Source organism: Felis catus, chromosome C2 (assembly GCF_018350175.1).
Source record: "Felis catus isolate Fca126 chromosome C2, F.catus_Fca126_mat1.0, whole genome shotgun sequence".
Classification (NCBI taxonomy): Eukaryota; Metazoa; Chordata; class Mammalia; order Carnivora; family Felidae; genus Felis; species Felis catus.
In genome coordinates, this window is record NC_058376.1 from 70,466,295 (window position 1) to 70,488,787 (window position 22,493).

Here is a 22,493-nt window from a genome sequence, read left to right on the forward strand (position 1 = left end):
TCATTCCCAAGGGCCTGGATCCAGGTCAATACTCTCTAAAGCAGAGGCCAGGAAACTGTTTCCATAAAGGGCCAGACAGTCAACATTTTAGGCGTGTGGGCCGTATGTTCTCTGTCACAACTGCTCACCTCTGCTACAGTAGTGCATAAGCAGTCACAGACAGTATGTGACTGAATGGGCAGAACTGCAATAAAACCTTATTTTGAGGGGTGCCTGGGTGGTTCCTGACATTGAGTCCCCTTGGGATTCTCTCTCTGCCTCTCCTGTGCACACGCTCACACACTCTCTCAAAATAAGTAAATAAACATGAAAAAGAATTTAAAAACAGGCAATGGTTAAAATGGCTCATTTTATGAATTTCACCTCAATTAAAATAACAAGCCCCGCCCTCGATTTGACCCAGGGGGCTATAGTTTGCCAATGCCTGCTCTAGAAGTGAAGGATGAGCAGCTGAGGACTTACAGAGAGAAGAGAAGAGCTGGACTTTCTTCCACGGGGACTGTGGACTGTGAGCGATGAATGACCTGAGTTCAAACCCAGATCTGCCGCTTACCAGCTATGGGATCTTGAGTACATCACTTCATTTTCCTGAGCCTTAATTTCCTCATCTGTAGAATAGGGGAAACAGCAGTAGCTACCTCACTGAGTTGTTCTGAGGATCAAACGAGACGATGCATATGGGTATCTAGTATAACACCTGGTTCAGGAAAGATTTTATTTCATTTTTAAGGATTGACCATGAATTGCAGGATCCCAGCTGCAGTTGAGTACCATGACCATGGAGCCCTAGCAACCTAAGGGGTGGGACTGGAAAGAAGGGAGGATTTGGGGGCTGGGGCAGAAAGCAAGGGGAGGGTTGCACTAGCTAATGGCAGAGAGAACAAAACATATATATCCAGGTCTACAGATAAATAGACCCACAGCTGCAAGCAAACACACACACACACACACACACACACACACACACACACACACACACACCTGTGCACTCACATGCACACCAAGGTGATACGACCCAACTCCACTGTTCTTAGTGGGATGAGGTTGTGAGATGCTTTGTCTCTGGCTAATCAGTGTGGCCCATGGGGAAGTGCCTCCCTGCAGGGCGGTTTATTAGACCCCGGCACAGACCAGCTTACCTCACCAGCACACATCACATAAAGCTCTGGTCTGGGAGTGCTAACGCCTACCACAGAGGCTGGAGATAATAAAGACAACTAATCTCAGATTCCGGTCAGCCCAAAGCCTTTCCACCTGTACTTCTCAAACTTGAGAGAATCGCCTGGGGAAGAAGTTGCTTAGGCTGATTCAGTAGATCTGATTTAGTAGGTCTGGCAAGGGCCCAGGAATCTCGAGTTAGCAAAAAAATCCCAGGTGATTTCTTACCTTAGTGATCCGAGAACCACACTTTCAGAAATAAGGCTTTGCCCCCTCATCTCTGAACACAGCTGTATGATAGAATGATGGGATCCCCAAATTTGTTCCTGGAACTGCAGCCAGAGAGCATGATCCACCCCTATCTCTTACGCTTCTAGCTACTGCTTGTGGGGAAAAGATAAGCTCAGGCCGGGTGTCTTGGGGTAACATGACTAATTCTAAAACAGACGTGAAGATTTTCCAGGGCACTGGGTTTCCCCAGAAAAGTAAAACTTCAGTCCAGAGAAGAACTGATCTAATCTCTTCAGTCGATTAGAAAATCTTGCAGGTAATTACTCTTCTCAGAACACTTTGGTTGCAACATCCAAGTGCAGTCTATTCCAAGCCCAGTTCCTCTCTTCCTGGCCATCCAAGAAGTCTGTGCCCAATTATTGCTTCTTCATCCTAGAACACTCTGCTTCCAGCACCTACAGACTGAGCTACAAAGCAACTGCTGTCATCTGGTTTCACAGTTTCTTTCTTTCTTTCTTTCTTTCTTTCTTTCTTTCTTTCTTTCTTTCTTTCTTTCTTTCTTTCTTCTTTCTTTCTTTCTTTCTTCTTTCTTTCTTTCTTTCGAGTTTTGCACATATAGACTTCAATACTCACCAAGTGAGTGACTGAACAAATCCATGATAGGTTGGATAAGTTGACAGAGCACATAAAAAAGATTTAGGGGCGCCTGGGTGGTGCAGTCGGTTAAGCGTCCGACTTCAGCCAGGTCACGATCTCGCGGTCTGTGAGTTCGAGCCCCGCGTCGGGCTCTGGGCTGACGGCTCGGAGCCTGGAGCCTGTTTCTGATTCTGTGTCTCCCTCTCTCTCTGCCCCTCCCCCGTTCATGCTCTGTCTCTCTCTGTCCCAAAAATAAATAAATGTTGAAAAAAAATTAAAAAAAAAAAAGATTTAAAACCATGAATTGGGATGATTTATAACTGAAGGTCTTTCAATCTGGTTAGGCAAAAAAGACCACAGGTCATGAATAAAAGAGCGCCTGAACCATAATTGCTGTCACTCACTGCACACACATACACACATATGCATGCATGCAAACCCACACAATTTATCTCAATAAATGCCATTCTTTTGGGGTGCCTAAGTGGCTCAATTGGTTAAGCGTCTGATTCTTGATTTGGGCTCAGGTCATGATCTTAGGGTTTCGTGAGTTGCAGCCCCACGTCGGGCTCCATGCTGACTGTGCAGAGCCTGCTTGGGATTCTCTCTCTCTCTCCCTCTCCCTCTGCCCCTCCCCACTCTCAAAATAAATAGACTTTTAAAAAACTTAAAAATAAATACATGATATTCTTTCAAGTTAGCCCTTTGAGAGGTCCTGTCAGTCCTCAAAATGTGTTGTGTTGGGATCTCAACTTTGGAAATTGCCTCAAGAGTCAGTTGGCTCTGTGCTCACCCTTCATTTTTGACCCAAAGAAGAAAATTTAGCTTGATTGGTCCCCTTATTCCCAGACTGGGTTCCTAGTGATTTGGGGGTGCTTCCAGAATTCAAATGAACCCTCAAGGAATAAAAAATTGCCATTCATTAGAATATTCACAGGCTCTGAAGAGAATACTAAACATGGAATTCTATGCACAATTTAAGGAATGGCAGAACCATTGGATCAAGTGTGGTGAAACAACATGGAACAGATTAGGAGATTCACTCATTTGCCATCAATAAGGAACCCACTCCAGCTGTTTACATCCTGAGCACAGTGGCAGAGGGTGGCAGACAGCAGCCAGAGGCCCACCAAACCTGGTTCCTCTCCTTCCTGAACACACAGCTGCTCTGTATTTCCCAGTCAGTCTTTCCTTTAGACAGTCTATATGTCTAGTTCTGGCCAATGGAGCATAGGAGGAAGTGACATGAGCCCTTTTAGCCCTGGGCCTGAAAACTTCTATGGCATCCTCCACGTGTCCCTTTCTTCTTCCACCTCCCAGCTGGATGTTGAGAATTCAGGGGAAGACCCTGCCTGCCTAGACAATGTTTGACTACTAAACAGAAGGAACCTAGGTCCCTGAGTTACAGTGAAGAGAACTCTCATCCCCTTCTCACTTATATCAGACTGGGACATGAGCCAGAAATAAATGTGTAAAGTGTCAAGTCAATGAGATTTGAGGGCTATTTGTTGCAGCAGCAAGTCTACGCTGACTGATACAGACACACATAGTTACACAGAATAGCCCATCTGATAAGCAGCTCAGTTAGAAGCCGACACTGCCATTTGGAGCGTCTGCCCTTGTGACTTTCAGTTTGGGGTTCATATCTGAAAGCAGAGCTGTTTTCTCCATCTTCGACCTATTATCACATATGCTGCAGGTCACATCACAAAGATCAGTGTTCATCAAGCCCTTCTGCTGGCTGCTGGGGGATAGCTACTAATCCTTTGAAATGCCACTCACCCTCAAGGCTTCCCAAAGTGAATCTGATGTAGACCACAGGGCCCCTATTTTAAGCCAGATTTCACATTTGGTGAGTCCAGCTTCTTTTATATAGTGACTTCTCTAACAGACAGGAAAGTGCATATACACACAGATACAGACACACAGACAGACATACACACACACACACACACACACACACACACACACTTGTGTTTTCAAACAAAAAATAAAACAGGGAAAAGCCCAGGCTCTCCATTAGAGACTCATTTATAGAGCTCCTTCTGCCTCTTTTGGAAGAAGGCTGTGGCCACCCTCACCTCAGTGATTGGTGGTGAGGGTCAACTGCTATCCAACCTCCACTCACTCCCAGCCCATCAGACTAGGGAACAGAGAAAGGGTACCAGCCTCGATGCTGCAAGATGGGCTGCCTGCCCAGGAGCACAGCCAACTGGGGACCCCCTGATGCTGGTGGGCCTTTCTTGCCATCTGCTTCACCTTTTACTTGAGTGTGACCTTCTCCTCAAGAAGAGTACCTTGTCAAGAGTCAGGGGCTTATGTCTCCACTCACTGCCTAAAACCGACAAACTGGCATCTATTTCTGCTCACGAGGCCCCTCAAAGGAGCCCAGGCACATCTCCCAGATGCAGGGATGCTGAGCAGTGTGTGATGAGTACAGACTTCGGCATTCCCCTGTCTGTGGAAAAGTGCAAACAGTACAGAATTACTGCCCTTCCTCCCCCCCACAACCCATGTAACCACTATCTGATCTTCTCCTCCTGGGCTCTATGTGGACACGGAGGGGATAAGACATAGCAAGAAAGTGGGTTATTTGCTCTAGAGTAAGTCTTGGTTCAAATAAACTGGTGAGTAGGTTTTTTGATATTTAAGAAAAACACCCAAGGCTCTGGGGAGGGAAGGGAAGGGAAGGGAAGGGAAGGGAAGGGAAGGGAAGGGAAGGGAGAAGCTTGAGAGGAGAAGCGGTATAGGAATGTGGCCAAAGAATCTGATAAGCTGAGGGGGTGATGGGGAAGCGCAGATTGAAATGGCAGGAGGCAACTCTGCCGGCTCCCCTCGCTCTTGCGCATGCGCAGATTTCCTGCTGCCGGCTAGCGAAGGTGTGTCCCACTATGTCTGCGGCTGAAGCAGTAGGACTCCACTCTGCTATGAAATTTCAGGCTAGTAGACGCCAAGAATCAGTGCAATGATTCGTGGATTTTTTTTTCTTTCTGTGCCCCCCCCCCCCAGTTAAGTGACATGGAATCAGCAGCGCTGGTAGAAGAACCCTTTTATGACACCTCCTCCACCTTTATTTCCTCCCCCCCAAAAATGTGCATCTCATCTTAGTTAGTACTCACAATGCCACTTGGAGTCAGGAAGGACTTATAATTCCCATTCCACAAAGAAGGACATCAAGGATCAGAGAGGCTAAAAAGCCTCCCTAAGATCGCAGAGCTGATAAGTGGTAGAGCCAGGATTCAAATGGAGATTTGCTTCCCAAAATCCCATGAATTTGCAACTACACCAAACTCCCTCCAAGTGAATCCACTTAAGAGTCAAAGGTAGGAAGAAGAGTCATTAGGCTGAAGGGAAGACCTTGCATTCTCTTGCTTTGGTCCTTCTGTCTCATTTGTCCTTGAACTTCATTCGGCTGTTTCACAAGCCTTTCCATATCCTCTGCCCAACCTGGTTCAAAACCCACTTCCCCAAAAAGTCTCCTGGATGTCTTCCTCCCTCCATGTCTCCTCAGCATGTGTGAATTCAACTTGTAGAGTGTCATTTGGCTGTATGCTGCACTGCTGTGTGGTTGTGTACCTCCATTGTCTCCCTGGTCCTCAGCCCCCAAAGATGGCCCTGAACCTATGAAACATCTCTTACATGGTCAAAAGAACTTTGCAGATGGAGTTCAGCTAAGGACCCTGAGATGGGGAGAATATGCCGGATTATCCAGTGAGCCCAATGTCATCGCACGGGTCCTTGAAGGCAGAAGGGATGTGAAGGTGATCTGGCTGCGACATCTGTCACCCTGTTGATAGCCAGGGTTGATTTGGCTGATCTGGCTGGCTAGGCGGGTGTGTCCCCTTCCTCCCTCACGGCTCTATGTGTGTCCCTCCAGAAGCTGCGTGCTTGGTGGAAGAGGATGACCTTCCCTGATACAGGTGGACCGTTCTTCAGCCAAGTGTATAGGGGTAGCTGCTCTCTCCTGCTAGGATCTCCAAACAAGCTCTTAAAAGCAGGAGAGGGAGACAGTGGAGTTGGAGAAGATGTGGTAACAGAAGCAGAGGCCAGAGCACAAATGATGGCTGGTTGCTGGCTTGGGAGATGGACAGGCCCACCACCGAGGCCCGCAGGCAGCCTCTAGAAGCTGCAAAAAGCAAGGAAATCTGTAGACCTTCTGGAAGGAACGTGACCTTGCCGATGCCTTGATTTTTAGCCCAGTGAGACCCAGTCCTAGAACCGTACGTTAGAGAATATATTTGTGTTGCTCTAAGCCACTAACTCTGTGGTAATTGTTACAGCAGGGGATAGGAAAGTAACACAGCAGGATGGAGGACTCTGTTCTCTTCTTACCCTGCACCTCCTTCTGCCCTGACAGCCCATCCTCACCAGCTACTAGTGCGGCTGGGACTCAGCACACAGCGGGCCTTCTGGGAACCTCGGGTGATTGGTCCCTGCCCCTGCAGAGTTCGGGGCTGGTTCTGTGGCCTCTTCCTCCACTTGCTCTGACCTCAGGAGTGAAAGCCCACCACTTGCCCCCCTTCCCTTTCCAGTGCAGAAGGCCAACATGTGTCCAGGTAGGAGTGGAGCTGAAGCTGGAGTGTTCCTGGATCGTGCTTACTTAATTCCTATAAGGATCTTCTGATAAAGTCCCATAAAATATTGAAGATGGGTTTTTGTTATCATTTCTCAGCCTTCCCTTCTCCTAGCACACAGAGTGGGCTACAAGCCCCTTCAGGACCTGGCCCTTGCCTTGTAATTCTCTTGCCTCACACTGCCTCACTCTTTTGCCTCTGAAATCTTGAATTACCGCAAACACCTTTCATCACGCTGTCCCCTCTGTTGGGAATGTCTCGCCTCCTCTCTTCGGCAAGTGCTTGGATGCAGGTCAGATATCTCCTCCTCTAAGGAGCCCCCCCTGACTGCTATCAAGGGTGGCTTAGGGCTTCTCTGCCTATTCACAATCCCTGTGTCTGCCTCTGTCACTGCTCTTACTGCTTCTGGGGTCCCTTCAGTTCTCCTCACTTTCTTCCTCTGCCCATGGAGAGGATGGAGCTACCACCCAAGCTCCCTCTGCCACACCACTGCAGAAGCAAGGAACATTTCTGGCCCCACCCCACCTGGCTTCTTATATTTGCTCCTCCCCATGGGAGCAGGAGGCCAATCTGATTGATCAAAGCTGGGACCACGTTTCAGTGGCGAACAGGACCCAGAATTGAAAGGCAATGTGTGGTCACCTTATGATCTCTGCTCATCTGTTACTGGGTGATGAGGTCAGCTGGTCATTCTCTCTCTTAATTCCAGCTCCTCATCCCAGAGTCTTTGGGAGAAGTGATATATATTCAAAAGGAACAAAGTTAGACACCACAGGCCTCGCTTCGACCTTCTGACCTCAGCCGCATTCTCCACTACTGCTCTTACACCTTTGTCCAGGTATTAATACATAAATTGGAACATTGTTTCCCATCCTTAAATATACATCCTCATTCAGAAACCTGGAGAGGAGGAAGGCAGATGGAATCCTGAACCTCGAACTTCCACATTAATTTATAATTGTTTATACAGGATATACTCTATTGTGTAGGTCAGAGGACTTGTTAGCATGACTCCTAGAGACATCTGAGAAATGACCACTGTTCTGGTTCCCAGCCCTGAACTCAAGAATGTTCTAGAATGGGGCTGTACTCACCCTGGAAGTGTGAGGGTGGTGGTTGAGTTCATCTCTGTTTGAATGGCCTGTAGTCATATTTTTACATTACAAAGCTCTGAGATTGGTGAGGGGTACCTGGCTCAGGTGAGGTGGTCTTGGGCATGTATACAGTGGCTCCAGCCATGGATGGATAGATGGATGGGAAGGTCAATGGATGGGTGGGTGAGGGCGGTGGGTAGATAAATGGCTAGATCAATACATGAGTGGGTAGGTGGATAGATAGATGGGGGAAGGATAGATCATTGGATAGATTAATCAATAGACAGCATGGCCTGAAAGGTGACAGTCATGGTCCTAGAAGGTGTCATATGACCCTCACTCATTCACATTCTCATCCACGACAAAGATTTGGCAAAATCTTTAGGCCAGAACCTTCCCCTCCACCTATTTTAGAAAATATTCCTAGTCTCACTGCCATAAACCCCGACTATGCTGACAGTTTTGAGCAGCCTTTGGATAAGCAAACTGTCTGAATGATCCAGTGACATCTGTGTCTCATTTTTCTGACAACTGTACTTCTGGCAACATCCCTTATGTGCCACCTCAGATCCTCTCTGACCCACCCATCTCTGGGGCCAAGGCCACTTGTTCCATCTCAGCCACCACCGTACTGACCAGTTCTGCTAGGCTCCAGCCAATTTCCCGCAGAATAAGGTTGCTGCTTCCTGCAGAACTTGCTAGGTGCTCACAGAGTGCAAATCGCAAGTATGGTCAGGACTGAAGCGGGGAGGTGGTTTAAGTCTCATGGCTAAACTTTGACTGTGGGAAACAAAAAACAGTGGCTGAACTCTCGTCCTTTTCTCCCTCTGCAAGAAGGTCCTGAGATGCAGGTGTCCCTACAGTCTCTCAGAAGGGCACTTCGAGATGGAGCGTTTAGCCGCCCCTGATGCTAAAGCGTTGCTCGTTCAATGTGGAGCCTCTTTCCCTGCTTCAGTCCTGTTTCCTTTCGCTCCTGCTTCCCTGGGCGCACCAGGGAACTTCTGCTTCCTGCGGATCCCAGGCTATCATCTGATTATTGTTGTACTGGTTACTATGACCATTTACACAATATGGTTTGGGTGAAACACAAGATTTTTGGACCTAATAAGATGGTTCGGTGTGTTTAGCATCTGCCTCCCACACAAGACTGTGAGCTATTCGTTTAGGTATCCCCAACACTGAGGGGAATGCTGAAATTCTATACCCTGTCCTTCTCTTACTCTTTTCTATAACATCAATCAGATTGGCAAAGTTCTCACCCTGGATACTTGAATCCTCTGCTGTGTGTGGTTTTCAAGCTCAGTACCACCTTTTTCAGAGGCATTACTTTTTTAGCTTGTTATGCAGAATCCAAAAGAGTAAAACGCAGAATTGTTAAAGGCTTCTGTGGTAGGCTGAAAAGGGGTACCCCCAAAGATAGCCACATCCCAATCCTTAAGGCTCTTGAGACGAGGAGATGATCCTGGATTGCGTGGACCCTGAATGCAACCACATGTATCCTTATGAGTGAGGCAGAGGCTGACACTCACAGAGGAGATGCGGTGTGACCATGGAGCAGAGAGATTTGAAGATGTTGGCTGTGAAGACAGGAGTAATGTGGCCACAGGGCAAAGACAGCCTGCAGCCACCAGCAGCTGGAAGAGGCAAGGATGGCATCCTCCCCAGTAATCAGAGCCCCTGGAGGGAGCACAGCCCTGCTAACACCTTAATTTCAGTGACTGACTTTGAAAGGTGAGAGAAGACATTTCAGAAACGAGGGCAGTTTCTTCTTGAAAAGGGCCCTCAGAGATCACCAACTCAGGCCTTCATGAATATAGTCCATTGCATTATGGTGTTGCTATTTCCCACATCCCTATTGGGTTTGTTTTCTTTAACCCAAACGGTGCCTGAGCAGTAATCATAAACGTGGCCTCATTTTCTAGGAGAGAATGAGATCCAACTGGCTTCTCATCATGACCTTCCCATCCCTGCTTGCTTTAACCCATTCCATCCAGCGGGCCAGTGCTCCTCAACACAGGGCCCGAGGATGGCTCATGTGGAATCACTGGGACACTTATTAAAAATGTAAAGACCAGGACTCTGCCCCAAGCCTACTGAACAAAAAAACCCTATGGATGAGGTGCAGAAGAAAGGGGTCAGGACGGACCCAATGGCATGTCCCTCCGGCTCAGTGGTGAAACCACCGACTCTGGGCCAGGTGCTGAATTTACCAGGGGAAGCTACTGCCCTGGCCTCCAGGACCGCGTGCTTGTGATGAGTGCCACCCTGAGCTCACAGAGGAACCAAAAGAGTCTTGTCCCCTCATGCGTTCATCCTGCAAAACAGCTGCAAAGGTGTCCACAGAGCTGGGGACCACAAAGGCTTTTGAGAACGTGAGTCACCATTAGGTATTTCATGGTAATTTAACTTTTTCATTAAAAAGACCTTCCCTAAACAATAATGGCTTACAAATGCATGTGCCCTTTGATCTTGCAATTCCACTTCTGGGAATGTATCCTACGCATACACTTTATGCTTGTACATATATACAATATTATTCACTGCAGAACTGATTATAGCAGCGTAAGATTGGAAACAATCCAAATGTCATCATTGTGGAATTGATGAAATAAATTATACCACTTTCATACAATGAAAAATGATGAGGAAATCGTATATGCATTGAAGTGGAAATGTCTCCAAGTTAAGGGGAAAAGCAAGGTACAGAACATATATATAACATTTTACCTTTTGTGGATAAAAAAGGAGTAGTAGGAATCCACATTCCTATTTACTTGTGTATTCATAAAGACATGCTGGAAGTATATATATAAGTGACTACATCTGGGACAGGGGGTGAACACAGGGGAAACGAGGATGGGAGGGAGAGTTTTCACTCTATATGATTATCCTTTGGGGTTTATAACCATGTGAGTGTATTACTTATTCAAAAAATAAATAATACAATACAATTTAAAATAACCGTTTATTGTGGCCTTCAGAACAAGCAACCTGGGCTGATTCTCCACACCTACAAGTCTTGATGTTTGTTGTGGAGCTCTTCAAAATGGGTGCATGTTGAGGAGGCCACAGCCACTCCAGTGGTTACCCTGGTGAGATGTGGTGCTCCAGACCAGAATGCAGATGTCCATTTTCCAGAACAACAGTGGGAGGACAGGTCTTTGAGTTTCTTACTGAGGAGAATCAGCATCATGAAGGTTCTCAGATTCAGATCCATTGTGCACAGGACAGCTCCAAGAAAGGAGGGCCCTTGGGCTGCCTACTACTAAGCACTCAGTACCCTAGTACTGAGACATCAGTTGTTCCCGACTCACAAAGGAAGAATGGTGGTAGCGATCCCGAGTAGCGAAGTCTGCGTTCTCCTGGGTGAGCTGAGTCATTTCCATGTCAACCCTAGCCAGGGATGGCGCCAAAATTATCTGCTCTTGGGGAGATCTCAAGCTCCTTCAGTGAGAGAAACACAGAAGCCATCAGAAAGAAAGATGAAGTACTGTAACAGCAGAGACGAGTCTCCTCTGGGATAGAGTAACAATTTACAAAAATGTCATTGTGCTATTATTTTGTACTTATTATTTAATATGGATTTAAATAAAATAACTGCGGAACACTATGTGCAGAATAGTTTATGAACCCAAACTGTAATAAATATATATCAAAATAAGGGGAGAGAGTAAGATTTCTCTCTCTTTAGTAGAAACAGGTGAAACTGCATCCACCCAATAGGAGGCAACCCACAAAGATAACCATCCAAATGGTATCAAGTTGGGGCTCTACAGCTTTGCTTTGTTTTTCTGTCAAATGAAATCATGGAACGGAGAGGCTGGAAAACTGAGAAGAGTAGGAAGAGAAACTCCCTCGTTGGTTCTTTGGAAAGGAAGTTGACTGAGGAATGGTTCCCAGGGCTAAGGTTTACATAGGAACTGCAACTGATGGGAACTGCAAAGGCTTTTGACACTTTGTTGGCCTGAAGACAAAAAGCAAGTCCTGATATGGATTCCATTGTCACTGAAGTGTCTACATACAGTTGGAGTTAAAATAATCCGGTAAGGGAAAATGTCCGGGATACAAGAGGAAAGTGCTAGAGGCAGAATGCAGTAAGGAAAGATCAGACGGGCAGTCAGGGTACCTACTGAAGATGGATAGTCACAGCTCTGCCACTAGTTAGCCTCACGGCCCCAGGCAAACCTCTTCACCTCCGGTGCCTCTATTTTTCTCATCTTTCAGTCCCTATCAATTCCGTCAGTCTGTGTTAGGTCCTTAAGTCATACCTTAAGCATGGATTTCCTTGTTAAAATTTTACTTAAAAAGAATCATCTACCTCATGAGTAGTAATGTGCGAGTTGTTTAAAGAATATATTTGAGGGGCGCCTGGGTGGCTCAGTCGTTAAGCGGCCGACTTCGGCTCAGGTCATGATCTCACGGCCCGTGAGTTCGAGCCCCACGTCGGGCTCTGTGCTGACAGCTCAGAGCCTGGAGCCTGTTTCAGATTCTGTGTCTCCCTCTCTCTGACCCTCCCCCGTTCATGCTCTGTCTCTCTCTGTCTCAAAAATAAATAAACGTTAAAAAAAATTAAAACAAAAATAAATAAAGAATATATTTGACAATTATTTTTAAAAGGTTCTAAGCTTGTGGAACGTCAGCAGAAAGCTCCAGCTGTCTGCTGCAAGATGTGCTGTTACAGAAGTTCAGATCACAGGACTACAGCTTGCAGCTGCTTGCTGAGAACATACATACCCAAATCAGAAAGATGGGAGGTTTTCTGAGAAATGAGTTAATTTCTCTTAAGGTTGGATCTCCAGGAAGTGAGGTTAGGAGGTGACAAAAATGCCATGCCAGTCAACATACAAGTGTTTTTGCTGATGTATTTTTTTGTTAATGCCTTTTTTTTTTTTTTTTTTTTTTTTTTTTTTTTTTTTTTTAGCTGAAACCATTGCATTCTTCTGAGTTTGGGGAAATAACATGCTTCACTTTTACAGCAGAATGGCCTGAGAATTCTCACCTGGGCAGTTGCTAGGACTTCTAAAAGAAAGTTCTCTCAAGGCAAGGTCAGGCCAATTTCACATAATTCTGGGAATTATATGTGTAACAGAGGAAATAACATAGCCAAAGTCCTTTGCCCAAACACATTCTACAATATTATTCTTCTTTGGTTTTGAAGAGCCTCTAGGACTATAGTTGTGGTGGGTGGATGGAACAAAACCTTCCAAACTACAAAACAGAAAACACAGCTAACAATTTCTACTTTTAAATGAATCACCATGTCTTGGTCCTTTCACCCTCCTGAATAACCACCAGGGTACCTCACCCTGTAGCCACGTGAGGCCAGCAAGTGTGATGTTGACACTTAGCTGATGCCTCCACCACCCACTTTACAAGCCCACAGAGCTTTCAATAGTGTGCACTGGGTTCCATTCCAACCAAAGCACTATCCTTTTCTAGGAGGAATAATCTCCTTCTAGAACACTGCTTTTTCTACATAGTACTACAGTGACCTCAGAGGTGAGATTCCTCGAGTTCAGAGTGCAGCTTAAGGAGTAGTGACCTCTCATGGTCATTTATAGGCTTTAAACCCAGACAAGCCTAAAAATATTCCTGCGAATCAGATAAGGCCAAATACTGTCAATCACACATCACTTGCAGCTAGCTCCAGATTCTGTAGGTGACTTCTACACAGAATCTATGTCCACTCAAACTCTACTTTCCCCTAGGACTAGGTGTTAGGGGAAAATGCCGGTGTGTTGTGACATGTCATCCAACCTGGTGCCTCAGACTGGAAGAGAGGCCAAGAGGTGACCCGCCCCCTTCTATAGCTAGGCAAAGGATGTTAGCCCAGCTTCCAGGCAGACAGGGGTTCTCCACACACACACACACCACCTCCTCCCAGCCCTTTCCCTGTTGGTTTCCATGGCCCCTGCTCCTTTTTGTTCATCATCCTAGGCTCTAACACCTAGGTTTCATCTCTTCACCAACTTGAACGGATTGCTAGTGCTTATAAAGAGTTGTCTTTAAAAGAATTCTTAGGAGGGAAGAATGGGGAGTTAGTTTAATGGGTATAGGCCTTCTGTTTTGTAGATGGAGAGTTCTGGAGATGGATGGTGTGGATGGTTGCATGACGATGTGAATGGACTTAATGCCACCGAACTGTATGCTTAAAAATGGCTAAGATGGCAAGGTTTATGATATGTGTATTTTACCACAATAAAAAAAACTGGGGCAAGAGGATTCTGAACTTACATCTGGGATCAATGGGAAAGGCTCCCATTATCCATTAGCAATGTCAGGGCATGGAAGGTGCAAATACTATTAAGTACGACCCAGATATCTATAGTTTCAGAAACAAACCAACAAAATGAAACCAAATAAACACTTGGTTGGGTCCTGACTGGATTTGCCCAGCCTGCCGCTTCAACTCTGCACTGGTATTAAAAGGGGAAGGAAGTGATTTTCCAGAATCCCAAGGCCTTCAAAGTTGAGGAAGCATTGCTACTGGAAGGGTGTTGGAAAAAGAGGAGAGAGAGGAGAGCACTCCTGAAACCTTACCTTCTACATGAGCCCTCCTCCTGCTTCTCAAGACAGTTTGTTCTTCCCTTTCCCTGTGTATTTGAACATGGAGGGCCCACAGAAATCCTCCAGCATCTCTGCTCTGTTTCTGTACTCGTTTTCACCAATACAATCATGTCAGCTACCTCTGATTTGAGATGGCAGATGGGTGGTGTTTCAGGCCTTAATCTTGTGTATGATTGTGTATTGATGCTGGTGTGTCTTAGGCTGCACACTGACAGCAGCTCTCTTGACTCATCACCCAGCGATCACATTCTAAATAAAGCCTCTATTCGTGATTCCTGAGGGTAAGAAGGGAAGAAGCCTGAGCCAGAGGAAGCTTCTGATGAGCTGAGGCTGGGGGGCAGGGTTGGGGGGGGCAGCGAGGAGCAGAGTCTTAGTGTCCTTGAGGTTGTCAAATGCCAGGTTCCCATTCCACAGTTCGCTTAAACCTAGCCAGGGGCTAGACACCCTTAGTACCATACCTCTCAGGGCCCCAGAGTAGCACAGACCTGCAGGAGGGGATCAGAAGAGACTTCATCCACCTGAGGAAGCTGAAGTTGGAGGCTGATCCTACAGGGAAGACATATACACAAATATTGATTAAAGGCTCTATGTATGCATCCAGGAGCTCAGTTTTAATAGTGTGATTATACACTCTCTGATACACACACAGAATTAGCACAGTTTTTTTTTTTTTCATTTTTCAGTTTAACTAAACTTTATTCATGGTAATACTCCGACAGCAACCAGCTAAGGACTTTGTACCCAAATGTAGTTTTCAAACCTATATTTCAACAATCTCTAAAATTCAAAATCCCAAGAAAGAAACTAAATACAGTGCTATACAGGAAAAAGCAGAGGGTTTGCTAACTTCAGTCTTAGGAATTTAAAATTATTTTGATAATCTCTTAGATTCAAATTGATAATACGTTAAATACATGACCATTCACTCTTTAAGGATAGAAAGGATGTCTTTTTCATCTTGGAACACTCACAGTACAACACCCACAGAACCTGGCACTTAGGATGTTTCAATAGGTGTTAAGTGACTCACATACCTCAAAATGTAGAAACGTCAGAGCTGAAGTTTGAAGTGAGACTGTTGTGATACTACCCAAATATCTTGACATCAGACACACTGATTAGAATAGGACTTATCAACTTTTTTTTTTAATCCATCCCTCCTTTGATGTGGGTTTTTTAAAAATCTCACATAATAAATTATATATGTATAAAACTTTAGGAAATCAAATCAAATGGTGCTCGCTTTGGCAGCACATATACTAAAATTGGAAGGAAATCAAATCAAATGTAATTTTTTTTAAATGCTTCTCCAAATTTTATATATATGTATAGGTATATATGTATACCTATACATGTATATGCTTACATGCATACATATATGTGTATATGTATGTATGTATGTATGTATATGGTACAGTGAATATATATCTACCATATACACCAAACACACATATATACATATATATACATAACATTGGTTAATAAGATAATATTCAATATATAATCAGAATGTTAGCATTATGGGGCTTACATTAGAATCTTGGCTAATGTCAACAGTATGCCCCTAATAACATTTATTTCCTCAGTTTCATTCAGGGTTCTTATGGTTAATGGGAGGACAAATTTTAGATCTGCATTAATTCTACAATTGTAAGAGAAAGTTCCTAATATATTTTGATACTCTCAGTAGAAAGAAAATAAACATTTTACTGACCCTTCTTATGTGTGATCACTTAGGTTCTAAATTGTCTAAATTTCAGATGTAGATTGGCCTGAAATTTTATTTCATGTTTTCCTGTGAATAAATTTCTGGAAATATTTAAATTTCTTAATATCAAACTAATTTCTAAGAAATGTAGAAGCAATCACTAATGTAATCCCTATGTTAATCAAAATATATTCTATCCATTAAACTAGCTGATACTAGGACCTCTCCTTAGCATGACTTTTTCTAAAGCATTATTTTTCACGTAAGTGGGAGTGCTTTACTTTCAAAACTCTACATCAGGGGAGCCTGGGTGGCTCAGTCAGTTGAGTGTCTGACTCTTGATCTCAGCTCAGGTTTTGATCTCAGGGTCTTGAGTTCAAGCCCTGTGTTGGGCTCCAGACTGGGTGTGAAGCTTATCTAAACAAACAAACAAACAAACAAGTAAACCTCTATACATCAAACTATTCTAATTCTTAAGAACTTTTTTTTTCTTTTCAGTTTGCCTGGATTGTTATGGTTTGATTTAGTTAGAACTTGAAACTAATTGCTTCATTTTAAATTGGGGCATCATAGAATTTTGTTTAAAAGTGCTCTCAACTGTATATATATTTTTAAGTTTATTTATTTTGAGAGAGAGAGAAAGCACACACTCATGGTGGGGAGAGCAGTTGGAGGAGGGGCAGAGGGAGAGGGGGAGAGAGAGAATCCCAAGCAGTCTCTGTACTGTCAGCATCAACCCCATAGTGGAGCTGGATCTCATGAACCGTGAGCTCATGACCTGAGTCAAAATCAAGAGTCAGACGTTCAACTGACTGCGCCACCCTGGCACTCCTCAACTGTATTTTTTAAACAGCTTTATTACTGAGGAATAACTGACATATAATCAGAGTACTGACTGTGTTTTCTTACTTTCTTTATTATTGCCACTCTGGAATTTGTGGCCTTGATCCTGGAGGTGGAGCTAATTCCTAGAGATAGCCAACTCCCCTGTGAGCATACTTTTGATACACAAACCAACCAATCCAGAGCCCTTACCCTCAATCTCCTCCTTTGTTAAACTCCCACACACTGAGATACTCCCCTGCCAGGGGACAGCTTGTGACTCCAGGGCCAGGGACAGCTAGTGACCACTCCTCCAGCCCAGAGCCCACTGAAATTATTCAAACTATCCAAACCTAAACTCATTCAGCTACCTACCTGCCTCACCCATTCCTTCCCATTAAAACTCCAATTATGGCTCTGAGCCTTGTTCTCTTCTCTTCTTCTTCTGCCTCCTGACCAACCTGGTCCTTCCCCATGTGGCCCTGAGTGATATGCCATGCTTCCTCTTTCTAGGGGTCTGTCAGTATAAACTTCTTCCTTCTTGACAATCACTTCTGTGTGTGTGTGTGTGTGTGTGTGTGTGTGTGTGTGTGTGTGTGTATCTTACCATTTCTGTGCCTGTGTTTAATCTTACTAATTAAAACAAATCCTGGGTACATTTTTAGAACAAACTACATGTATTTAAAGTGTAAAATTTGGTAAGTATTGACACATATATGTACTGTGAAACCATTACCACAAACAAAATAATGAACAAATCTATTACCTCCAATAGTTTCCTCAAGTCACTTCATAAGACCTCTCTCCCACACATTCCCCCAACCCACAAACCCCATCCAAAAGCAACCACAGATCTGCTGTCATTATAGATTAGTTTGCATTTTCAATAATTATAGATATATGAAATAATATACTATGTACTCTTTTTGTCTGGTTTCTTTCACTCATCATCATTATTTTGAGATTCATCCATGTTACTGCATGTATCAATAGTCCATTCTTTAAAAAAAGTAAGTTCATTCTTTTTACTGCTGAGTAGTAGTCCATTGTATGGCTGTACTACAATTTATTTACAGAGTCACCTGTTGTTGGACATATGGGTTGTTTCTAGTTTGGGGCTACTTACAAATGAAGCTGCTATGAATATTCATGTACTTTTTTTGAGAGAGAGAGTGGGAGAGAGGGGCAGAGAGAGAGGTAGAGAAAATCCCAAGCAGGCTCCACACTCAACGTGGAGCCTGACGTGGAGTTCAATCTCACAACTGTAAGATCATGACCTGGGCCAAAATCTAGAGTTAGTAGCCCAACTGACTGAGTCACCTACGTGCCCTATATCATGTTTTTAATGGCCATATTCTTTCATTCATCTTGGGTAAATAACTAGAAGTACGGTAGCTGGTTCATATAGCAGGTATAGATTTAACTTTTGGGGGGGGATTTTATTTATTTATATATTTTTTTAATTTTAATTCCAGTGTAGTTAACATACAGCATTATATTAGTTTCAGGCATATAATATAGTGATTCAATTCCCTTCATCACCAGCACTCATCACAACAAGTGTACTCCTTAATCCCCATCACCTATTTCACACACATACCCTCATCTCCCCTGTTTAATTTTTTAAAATTTTTTTAACATTTATTTATTATTGGGAGACAGAGCATGAGCATGGGAGGGGCAGAGAGAGGAGGAGACACAGAATCTGAAGCAGGCTCCAGGCTCTGAGCTGTCAGCACAGAGCCCGACGCGGGGCTTGAACTCATGAATGCAAGATCATGACCTGAGCCGAAGTCAGACATTCAACCAACTGAGCCACCCAGGCGCCCCTCCCCTGTTTAATTTTTTAATAAATTGCCAAACTGTTATACAAAATGATTGTATCATTTTTACACTCCCACCTGCAGTGTATGATAGTTCTCCTTGGAATATCTTCACCAACATATGACATGGTCAGTACTTTTAATTTTAGTCTTATAAATAGGTATATAGTAATATGTTATGATTTTAGTTGCATTTCCTAATAACCACTCATGTTGAGCATCTTCATGTGCTTATTTGCCATCCATTTTTGTTCTTTAGTGAAATCTATTTAAAATTCTTGCCCATTTTTGTCGTCATATTGAATATTGAATATTGAGAGTTTTTATATGTTCTAGATACAAGTCCTTTATAAGATATGTGAATTGCTAATATTCTCTCACAGCCTATGTCTTGCCAGTATATTTGGAAGATCAGAGTTCTCAGTTTTGATGAAGTCCAATTTTTCAACTCTTTTCCTGTATTGAGTGTTATGTCTAAGAAATCTTTGCTTCACTCAGTCACAATTTCTCATATTTTATTTTAGAAACTTTATAATTTGGGGTTTTACATTTAGTTCTATGATCTATTTTGAGTTATTTTTATATTGTATGATGTATGCATTGAATATGGATTTCCAGTTGTTACAGCACCAATTGCTGAGAAGACTTTTCATTCACTGAACTGCCTTTGCACCTTTTTTGAAAATCAACTGACCATGTATGTGTGGGCTAATTTTTGGACTCTCTATTTTGGCTACTGATTTATTTGTCTATCTTGATGCCAATACCACACCATCTCGATTGCTTTAGCTTATAATCAGTCTCGAAATCAGGTAATGTAAGTTCTCCAACTTAGTTCTTTTACAAAGCTGGTTGGACTACTCTAGGTTTTTTGCATTCCCATATAAATATTTTGGAATCCATTTGCCAGTTGCTACACAAAAGGTAGCTGAGATTTTTATAAGGATTGTGTTGAATCTATGGAACAATTTGGGGAGAACTGGCATTAAGAATACTGAATTGGGTGCCTCAGTAGCTCAGTCGGTAAAGCATCTGACTCTTGATCTCAGCTCAGGTCTTGATCTTAGAGTCATGAGTTAAAGCCCTGCATTGGTCCCTATGCTGCATATGGTTATATTCAACTTGTTAATGTTTTGTTATGATCTTTTGCATCTACATTCATGAAGGATATTGGTGTGCAGTTTTCCAAAGAGTTTCTATGGAATTAATATTCTTCTCTTCCTTAAATATTTGGTAGTTTGCATTAGTGAAGCCATCTGGGCCTAGAGTTTTCTCTGTGGGAAGGTTTTTAATGACAAGGTATTTACATGACCTAAATAGTCCTACATTTCTTCTAGAGAGAACTTTAGTAGTTTATATCTTTCAAGGAATTTGTCCAATTTATCTAAGTTGCCACACTTATTGGCACATAACTGTTTATAGTATTTCTTTGTTTTTCTTTTAATATCTGTAGACTCTAGTAATGCCATCTCTCTCACTTCTGGTATTGATAGTTTTATAACTTCTCTCCTTTTATACTCATCAGTATGGCTAAAGATTTCTCAATTTTACTGATGTCACGTAACCAGATTTTTGTTTCACTGGCATTCTCCCTATGTAAAATTTTTATTGATTTCTACTTTGATATTTATTGTTTCTTTTTTTTCTTTGTATTTGGGATTAATTTGCTCTTCTTTCTCCAGTTTCTTAAATTGGAGGCTTGGGTCATTGATTTCAGATATTTCTTCATTTCTAATATAAGCATTTGATGCTATAAATTTCCTCCCAACTACTGAATTAGCTTCATCCCATAATTTTGAAATGTTACATTTTTATTTTTGTTCAGTTCAAAATATTTTGTAATTCCACTTTTTTTAATGTTTATCTTCTTTATTTTGAGAGAGAAAGAGAGCATGGAAGCAGGGGAGAGGCAGAGATAGAGGGAGAGAGAAAGAATCTCAAGCAGGCTCTGCATCATCAGCACAGAGCCTGACATGGGGCTTGAGCTCACAAACCATGAGATTATGACCTGAGCCAAAATCAAGGATCAGATGCTTAACTGACTGAACCACCCAAATACCCCTGTAATTTCACTTTGGATGACAAGTTATTTAGTTTCCTTAGTATTCTTAGTCATTTAGTGTTATTTAGTGTTCTTTGGTTTCTAAATATTTTGATAACCAGAATATTATTCTATTACTTATTTCTAATTCCCCTTTAGTCAAAGAACATACTTTGTTCTTGAATTTACCTGAATGCTTTTAAATTTGTTGTGACTTTTTTTTTTAATCCGAGAATATGGTTTATCCTGGCAAGTTCATATATACTTGAAGAAAATGTATATTCTGTTGTTGTTAGGTGGCATGTTCTATAAATGTCAATTTGCTTGGGTTTGTTGGCAATGTTATTCAAGTCTTCTAAAGTCTTACTGATTTGGAGCACTTGGGTGGCTCAGTTGGTTAAGTATCTAACTCTTGATTTTGACTCAGGTCATGATCTCACGATTTAGGAGACTGAGCTCCATGTCAGGCTCTGTTAGCTCGGAGCCTGCTTAGAATTCTCTCTCTTTCCCTCTCTCTCTGCCCCTCCCCCACTAGTGCTCTCTCTCTCTCTCTCTCTCTCTCTCTGTCTGCTCAAAATAAACATTTAAAAATAAATAAATAAAGTGTTACTGATTTTATGCCTACTTATTTTAGCAATTATTGAGAGAGAGGTGTTGGAATCTCTGACTATAATTATAAACTTTTCTATTTCTTTTTGCAGTTCTGTCAGGTTTTGCATCATGTTATTTTAAAGCTCTGTTTCTTTTTTTTTCTTTAATGCTTATTTATTTTGAGAGAGAAAGAGAACATGAGTAAAGGAGGGGCAGAGAGAGAGGGAGAGAGAGAGTCCCAAGCAGGCTCCACCCTGCCAGCACACACCCTGATGTGGGGCTTGATCTCATGAACTGTGAGATCATGACCAGAGCAGAAATCAAGAGTTGGACACTTAACCAAATGAGACACCCAGGCACTCCTCAAAGCTCTGTTCTAAGTACATAAATGTTAAGGTTTGTTATATCCTCTTGATGCATTTTCCCTTTATTTTTATGAAATGACCCTCTTTATCCTTTACCTTTATGAAATGACCCTCTTTATATCTCTGATAAGATTCTTTTCTCTGAAATCTGTTTTGTCTGGTGTTAGTATAATCAGTCCAGCTTTTTTTTGATTCATGTTATCATGATATTATCTTTTCCCACCCCTTTACTTTTAACTTATTTGTGCCTTTATTATTTTTTTTAATGTTTATTTATTTAGGCGGGGGGAGAGTGCAAGTGTGTGCGTGTGTGCTAGCTGGGGAGGGGCAGAGAGAGAGAGGGAGAGTCCCAAGCAGACCCCATGCTCAGCATGGAGCCCTGTGTGGGGCTTGATCTCACAACCATGAGATCATGACCTGAGCCAAAGTCAAGAGTCAGACCCTTAACCAACTGAGCCACCCATGTAACCCATGTGTCTTTATATTTAAAGTAGATTCCCTATAGGCAGCATATAGCTGCTTTTTTATTGAATCTGACAATCTCAGAGTTTATACCTCTGAATTGTGAATATTTAGACTATTTATATTTAGTGTGTTTATTGACATAACTATATAGGTATATAGGTATAGCTAGGTTTATTGATATAGCTGTAAACCACCCTTCTGTTTTTTGTTTGTCTTATATGTCCTTTATGATCATTTTCCTTTTTCCTGCTTTATTTCTATTTGAGCCTTTCTTAAATTCAATTTTATCTTCTTTATTGGCTTATTAGCTATAACTCTTTGTTGTATTATTTTAGTGGCTGCTTTAGGACTTGTAGTATACCTTTGTAACTTATCATGGCCTACCTTTTTAAAAATGTTTATTTATTTATTTTGAGAG

At 42.8% G+C, this 22,493-nt stretch overlaps 1 protein-coding gene across 4 annotated transcripts in view; it reads right to left on the reverse strand.

Moving 5' to 3' along the window:
• Positions 1 to 10,639: 10,639 nt before the first annotated feature.
• SLC12A8 (solute carrier family 12 member 8) overlaps positions 10,640 to 22,493 on the reverse strand; it is a 141,918-nt gene continuing 130,064 nt past the window's right edge. For 2 of the 4 annotated variants that reach the window (XM_045037049.1, XM_019839892.3), the window contains 2 exons: positions 14,746 to 14,806; positions 10,640 to 11,137 (listed from right to left, as the gene is read on the reverse strand). In XM_045037049.1, coding sequence (XP_044892984.1) covers positions 10,975 to 11,137; positions 14,746 to 14,806 — 224 coding nt within the window. In that variant the 3' untranslated portion in view covers positions 10,640 to 10,974. Of the gene's footprint in view, positions 11,138 to 14,718; positions 14,807 to 22,493 lie in introns of all 4 variants that reach the window. The other 2 variants (XM_045037048.1, XM_045037047.1) reach the window with 1 other exon arrangement.